Consider the following 8,223-nt stretch of genomic DNA (forward strand, 5'->3'; position numbering starts at 1 on the left):
CACAGGATCTCCATGACTTGGGGCAGCTGCAGGATACCTGAGAGGAGTTTCAGTGAGGATCCAGAGACGATGGTGTGCCAGAGGCCTTGAACCACACCAATGACTCGTTGCAAAGAATAATTTGTGGGAGGGACTGACTGGACAAAAGGGTACACTGAGGACTTTTAAGTTTCAAAGTAGAGTGAAAGAAATCTTCACGGTTCAGATAACTTGTCATTCACGCAACTTTCAAAGCCTGCAGACTACCTTCCCCTGGGTGCTCATCTGTATGTGTGTAAAGTCTTGTGAAAGACTCCTGTGTATTCAGTTGGGGACAGCAGTCTGAGAACAGAGGGGCACTGGGTGGACTGCAATCTTATAGCATGTTTATTTCCTCAGAAGCTCTCCTCCTGTCGGCATTAGCAAAGGTCAGAAAGATTTGCTCCAGCGTCACTTGTTTGAAAGAATAGTCTTCTAGATTGAATAGCTCTTTAGCTTCCTCCATAATTCCAAATACCTTAAACAAACAAATAAAAGGCAAAATTATCATGCAATATCACTAGGTAACCCTTTCCCCACCTGACCTTCCCCAACCAGGACACGAAGATAAAAGGAGCTAAAAAGCAAAAAGGAAAGACAACTGCAAACATTAACAAACAGCTATCCTGCACACCCCTTCCCTCTTCTGCTTTCACATGCTGTTGGACAGAATCTGTACATGGAGCCCAGGCTGGACTCCTATTGGAGATTCTCTTGCCTCAGCCTCCAGAGTACTGGGACTGTAGGCTGGCCTATCCATGCATACCTAATCAATCATCCTCATTCTCTTGCTGAACATGACATAATAATATAATTTGGGGGTCAGAAGATTTAATCAGTTAAATTCAGGTGGCCTTAAAAGTAACTTAAAAGTTTCTAATTCTCTGGTGATCGGATCCTCATGCGTATGCTTAAGTCCCCGTGTTTTCTATTTGCCCTCTGTTAACACTTTAGACTGCCATGAACTTTACCCTTCCCCAGCAGATTTCCTTGCTTGGAATATAGTAGCCAATAATCCCTTGAAACTCCTGGTTTTTGATGTTACCTAAGAAGAGAAAGATTTTTGACAAATTAGTAATGGAGAGGATCATAATGTTTCTTTTTAATAAAAAAATACATTGTTTTATATCGTTGGCTAGCATGGAACATGCTATATTGTCCAGAATGGCCTGGAACTTTCTATTTAGTTCAGGTTGAGATTGAATTTATGGCAATCCAACTGCCTCTAATTCTCAAGTTCCAGGATTACAGGTGTGCATCACCACACCTGGCTTTGGACCCTACTATTTGGTAGTTTTGAATAACTCCTAAGTAATTTCTTTTTTAATTTTTCACACAAATGGAAGAGAGAATATGTGCAGTTAATACAAAAGATATAATCTTCAAGATTGTAATCATTAAAAGGGATGACTGTGATTATCTCAATAGATTTACTTCTTTTAAAAATACTGACTTATTATTACCTATATATTATTATTATTAACTATAGCTTGAAAAATTGCAGAGGATTGACTAATTACATTTGGAACAATTGGTAACTCATACGATCAGTTACAAAACCTGAGATTTATATGAATCCTAGTGTTTGGTACCAATACTGTAGCCACTTCTAGTTAGTAGGATACATTGGGAATCACCACCAGTGGAATGAACTGGGATTAAAATGTTTTAAAGGCAAGCTAAAATAAATGTCAATAAGAATAGCATTTCTTTTGTAATGAATCCATAGACAAAATTATGAGTAGTTTTCAAGTTTTTTAGTGCAAAATATATTAACTACACATAAATAGGGTATCAGAGTATTATTATAAAGAATCTATGTTTTTTTGAGGAAGTACGCCATTGAGACAGGTTTTGAGAGTTCCACCCTTCCCTTTTGCCCTCCTCACTTTGTGGTTACTGTTGATGAGGTAATCTTTCAGCTTCCTGCTTTGGCTATCTGCTGCCATGCCGTCCCATTCATTACAGATTTTACCCCTCTGAACCACAGAAAATAATCTTTCTCCTAAAAGCTGCTTTAGTTATAGTATTTTATCACAGTGCAGAAAATGACTAACATCTATAGCTTGGTGGCCCACAGTAAAGCTAAAGGTAACTGACACTTGCCACTCCCGATGGTGTCTGTGTTGTGAACAGACTCATTTCTCTTCCTTAAAGGCAACCACTTTCCCTGACTTCTATTGTTAACCATCTCTTAGCTGTTCTTTATTGTATTATTGCTTAAGAATGAACTCCTAGATATAATTGCTTTGTTTTGAATTCTCTGTGCTTTGCATGATAGCACACATACGCCACATATTATTTTTATCTATATTTTTCACTCAAATACGTTGTCATCTGTAGCCATATATTACTAATTTCTAGTAGTTGTTTCAGCAGTTGTGGGCACAGAGAAGGGCATCTGACTTGCAGACTGCTCCCACCACACAGCGGACTTGTATCAACAGATAGCTGTAGAGTAACAGCGTACGACCGTTAGCTTAGTTCATAAAAGGCAACACATTTTTCATCTCAGTGTTTTCAGTGTCATTTTATGTTCCTGCATTGTGAAAACAATATTTCCATGTAGCAGCAAACTGTCAACAGCCATGTGGACAAATCTCTTCCATAGCAGATCCACCAGGACCAAAGAGACATCAAACGATTCCACACCATGAGAGACACTGGACCAGAAACACTCAGCTAAGCCATGGAAATTATGAGATAATAGGTGGTCACTACTGTTTTGACTACTGTTTTCTTTTTTGTAATTTGTTATATAGCAATAAATATATATCCAGCTTGGAACTATTATATGTATATAATTTTGATTTGAACACTGTCTATGTTCTGAAATTTTTGTAAAATTAATTTCTAAGAATGTATTGTTACCACAAAAATATCAAGTATTTTTTATCCTGTTTTTATGTGTGTTCCTCTTATTCATTCTGGTTAGTTCTTGGTGTGGTTAGTCATCTACATGTTAACTGTCTTGATGATGGACTTGCATTTCACTGCAAGGCTTAGTTTGTATTCCCTAAATGATAATATCACCTTATATGTGTACTGACTACTTTGGTTATTTCTTACAGTATAAAAATCACACCCTCCAGAGCCTTCAGCTTCTAGACTGCTGACAGTACTGAAGTGACCACTGGCTATGTCCAGCCTGGCTACGGAGAGTGCGCAGTGTTGTTGCTGGCAGTGGTTTCAGTCTACTTGCCTATATTTTGAACTTCCTGGAAGACACTGTCACTCAGTTTTTGTTATAAAATTATCTCTGTGTTTTCAGTCTTTTTATTCATGAGCTCTATTTTGTGTGTGCGTGTAAAATCTCAAGATTCAATATTAGGATACCATAAACATTTGCCACACCATAGTCATTTGGTTTTAATTTCAGTGAACATAATTTTCACCTGTGAAATTTTTACTTTTTTGAAAATTGTATTTGTCCTTTTTCATAAAAATTCTTTACCAAAACATAACACATACAAATTTTCTTTTTGGAGCTAACATCTCTCTATATAAGCCTGAAACTCTCTATGCAAACCAGGCTGGCATCACACTCATAGAAATCCATCTGCCTCTGCATCCTGACTGATGGGATTAAAGGCGTGTACTACTACATCCAGGCCATAAATAATATTTTTAAGGTCTTGTACATAATTTTAGTGAACTTAAAAGAAGAGGCCATATTTTACAATTCATTTTATGAGAGGAGAGAACCTTGATCCCCAAATTAAGCAATACTAGTGCCAGGAAAGGAAAATTAGGCCAATACACTTCTGAGCACAGACACACACATTAATCAAACATTAGCAACTCAAATCTATAAATGTTTAAAAGTAGAATACATCACAAGCAAGTGAGATAATATTGTAGGAATAAAAAGTTGACTAACATTGAAAATCAAGGTAACTTTCCATAAAAAGAAGAGAAAAATAGCTGGGCGGTGGTGGCTCATGCCTTTAATCCCAGCACTCGGGAGGCAGAGGCAGGCTGATCTCTGTGAGTTTGAGACCAGCTTGGTCTACAAGAGCTAGTTCCAGGACAGGCTCCAAAACCACAGAGAAATCTTGTCCCGAAAAAAAAAGAGAAAAATATATAAGTATAAAATTCAATGCTCATAAATAATTAAGATTCATGGTAACTTAGGAAAAAAATAGCATTTCAAGCAATCTACCCTATTAACTTTGTCCAACTGTGGTATCAGGGACTGAACCCAGGGCTTCACACATATTACACAAACACTGCACCATCAAACCACACTACACAGTCAGTTTTTACCTTTTGTTTTGAGAGAATCAGGTCACCCAAGCTGGCCTTAAACTTGTGATTCTCCTGCCACAGCTTCCTGAATAGCTGGTTACAAGTTTATACCACAAAACCTGGTTTCCTTATATACTTTTAATAGTCTTCTATGTCTTGATCTCCAGGTATAGTAATGAATTCGTTCTTTAAGTCCTATCAATTTTTGCTTCACATATTTAAATGCTCTTTAAGGACTGATATACATTCTTGCAATTGATACTTTTACCACACCTATGACACTGACTACTCAAGTCAGAGATCTTTTGCTATAGTTTGAATGTTTTCCCTTGAAACTCATGCTGAAGTTAAGCTGCCATTTTAACGCCGTGTAGATGTGCAGCCTCTGGGAGGTCATTAGATGAGCTCAGGGGGATATGTCCCCTAGGATGACATCAATGGCTTTATGGGAAGAGGGAAATAGATGAGGGTTATCAGTCAGGTTCGGTCTGTCTCCCCATGTGATTACTTATGCCATGTTATGACAGAGAGGGAAGGTCGTCTTCCAGAGTTGAGTGGATGCAGGATCTTTAACTTCCCAGCATGCAGAGCTGTGAGCAAAGCAAACTTCATTCCCTTCTAAACTACTTAATGTCAGGCATCTATTCACAGCAATAGAAAACTGACTAAGATATTAATCAAGCCAAAAGTATTAAATGGCATGTCACATCTCTGCCTAGTGATCAGAATACAGTAGTGGAACCAGAAAGAACCAGAATCCTGGGACAAATGATGGTATTAGTGTGCCACGTGGATGGTGATGTGCTGACTGAAGCTAGCACAGAAAACTGAGTACATCTACAGCCAACTCCTGCTCCTAAGGCTCAAGGAACATTAAGGAAGAGAGAGAAAAGGTTGTAAGAGTCAGAGGACCAGGAAGTCTGCTGTGAGACTGTGTCTCTTAGAAATGACAGGGATGCTGGACCCATGACACTTCACCAATATGGCTGAATAATGGCAGCATGAGTAGAGATGCTAATGCAAACGGTGGGGGTTGGGGAGAGTCTCACTGCTAGGAAAGAACTGTAAGCAACTGAAGATGGCTAAGAGAGGAAGGATTAGTCTTCCCTGGGGATGAGCCCACTAACTGTTTATCCAATACAAAGTGCTCAGCCCTCAGTTCACATACATACAAGCCACAAAAACTAAGTAGATTGTATTTATGTGTTTTTCTGTTTATACAACAACAATAGTAATAAAAAAGGGCATCAATTAGAGAGGGAGTGAGGGGGCATAGGAGGGGTTGGAGGGATGAAAGAGAAGGGGGAAGTGAAAGTGATATATTTTATCTAAAAATATTAAGACCTCAAAAAAATGAAGGATAGCTTTCCTCTCTGACCCCAGCCCCAATGGCTCAGAGGCTCTTCTCCAACCTTTCTTCTCTCAACTCATCCCATCATCACAGCCTGCAGCACCAGCAGCATTCCTTGGGAACAGACCAGCTGAGAGGCCAGGGAAACAGTAAACTGACTGAAGCCCTTCACCATTCCCTCCTCCCCTCCTAATCTAGTTCCCCAGTCTCACTCATAGCTGTGCAACAGAACACCTGCCGCAGCCTTCTTCATCCCCTGCCCACATCTTCAGTGGATCCCACAGTCCTTCCTCCCCCACTTGTTGCTTTATCCCAACCCCCACTCCCTATTAACTACTAACCCGCAGACCACTGCTGCCAGGGAAGCAGGCAGATGATTGCAGGTCTTCTTTCTCCTTCTGTTCATTCCTATCTAATCCCCCAGTCTCATTCTGAGCTCTGCAGAAGACCTTCTGGGGTGACCACACATAACACTCTCTTTCCCATGGAGACTAAATAAGCAGATACTGGTGGAACACTCTTTTCTTCCCTTCTGTAAACCCTTTCAGACCACTAGCCTATCTGGAACCCCCACTGGCCATACCTACCAGGTCCACAGAAAATTCCTTATGGCAACACACAGCCTCCACACTCTCCTAACATTCAGAGAGGAAATAGAAACCAAGGAATGAAACACCCACCCAACAAAGACAAAACCAGACAGATATCAGCACCTAGAACTATAATTTTTCCAATCTCAGATGCCTAGAAGCCAGCATGAAAACACAATAAGTAACAGCCAGGACAACATGTTTCCACTAGAACACAGAAACCATACCACAGCAGGCCCTGAATCTTCCAACATAGCTGAAGTATAAGAAAAAGACCTTAAAGTAGCCTGAATGAAGATGGTAGAGGTCCTTAAAGAGGAAATTAATAAATCCCTTAAAGAAATCCAAGAAAACACAAATGGGGAAGGAAATGAATAATACTGCTCAAGATGTGAAAATAGAATGAAAATCAATAAAAGAAAAAGAAATGGAATTTTGGAAATGAAAAATTTAGGAATTTGAATAGGAACTATAGAGGGAAGCTTCAACAGAATGCAAGAGAATCTCAGGTATTGAAGACATGATAGAATAAAAGGATGTATCTGTCAAAAAAGTTAAATTAAGAAAATTCCTGACACAAAACACCTAGGAAATCTAAGATACCATGAAAGACCAAATCTATGATAATAGGAATAGAAGAAGGAGAAATAAACTCAGCTCAAAGCCATTAAAAATATTTTCAACAAAATCAAAGAAGAAAAATTTCCTAACCCAAAGAAGGTGACGCCTATCAAGGTGCAAGAAGCTTACAGAACATCAAATAGATTGTAACAGAAAAGAAAGTCTCCTTGGCATATTATAATCAAAACACTAAACATACAGAACAAAGAAAGAATATTAAAAGCTGCAAGGGAAAAAGAACAAGTAACAAATTAAGGCAGACCTTTTAGAATTACATGAGACTTCTCAGTGGAGACTTAAAAGTCCAGAAGGGACTGGCCAGATGTCCTGCAGACTCTAAGACCACAGATGCCAGTCCAGACAATTATACTAAGCAAAACTTTCAATCACCATAGATGGAGAAATATGAGACATTCTATGATAAAGTCAAATTTAAGCAATATTTAATCTACAAATATAGACCTACAGGAGGTGCTAGAAGGAATAATCCAACTTAAGAAGGTTAATTACAACCATGAAAATAGAGGGAATAAATAATCTCAGACTAGCAAAGTCAACAGAAGTAAACTCTCTCTCTCTCTTTCTTTCTCCATCACCGCTCCAAATAATAACAACAACAAAATAACAGGAATCAACAAACATTGGTCGTTGATATCTCTGAATATCAATGGTCTCAATTCTCCAATAAAAAGACAAAAAATAGACTTCAAACCAAAAATCACAAAAGACAGCAAGGACACTGCATAGTTGTCAAAGGAAAAATCCACCAATATGACATTTCAATTCTTATTATCTATGTTTCAAATACAAGGACATCCATGTTTGCAAAAGAAACTCTACCAGACTGTAAATCACATACTGATCCTCACACAGTTAGTGAAAGACTTCAGTACACCTCTCTCACCAGTAGACAGGTCATCCAGACAAAAACTAAATAGAGAAATGCTGAAGCTAGCAGACATTATGAACCAAGTGGACCTAACAGATATTTACAGAACATTTCACCCAAGCACAAATGAATACATCTTCTCCTCTACATCTCATGGAACTTTCTCCAAAACTGATGATATACTTCTACAGAAAACAAATCACAACAGATACAAGCAAACTGAAATAACTCCAGGCAACCTATCAGACCACCAAGGATTAAAGCCAAGGATCAACAACAGAAACAACAGGATACTTAGACTCATGGAAACTGAACGACTTTTTACTGAATGAAAACTGGAAATTAGGGACTTTATAGAATTCAATGAAAACGAGAGCATAACAAACCCAAACTTATGGGATACAGTTCATTGTGTGGTGCTAATAGGAAAGTTTATATCAATGAGTACCTACATAAAAATCTAGCAAGAACTCATAGATACAACTTAATAGTACACCAGAAAGCTC

General features: G+C 38.5%; 1 protein-coding gene across 1 annotated transcript in view; it reads right to left on the reverse strand.

The window, feature by feature from the left end:
* Positions 1 to 230: 230 nt before the first annotated feature.
* Positions 231 to 8,223, reverse strand: part of LOC101981274 (ATP-binding cassette sub-family A member 3-like) — a 143,975-nt gene continuing 135,982 nt past the window's right edge. Inside the window, exons 28-29 of the mRNA XM_005351176.2 lie at positions 990 to 1,063; positions 231 to 496 (exon numbers count right to left, since the gene is read on the reverse strand). Of these exons, the coding sequence (XP_005351233.2) occupies positions 356 to 496; positions 990 to 1,063 (215 nt within the window). The 3' untranslated portion in view covers positions 231 to 355. The remainder of the gene's footprint in view (positions 497 to 989; positions 1,064 to 8,223) is intronic.

Source organism: Microtus ochrogaster, chromosome 8 (assembly GCF_000317375.1).
Source record: "Microtus ochrogaster isolate Prairie Vole_2 chromosome 8, MicOch1.0, whole genome shotgun sequence".
Taxonomy (NCBI): Eukaryota; Metazoa; Chordata; class Mammalia; order Rodentia; family Cricetidae; genus Microtus; species Microtus ochrogaster.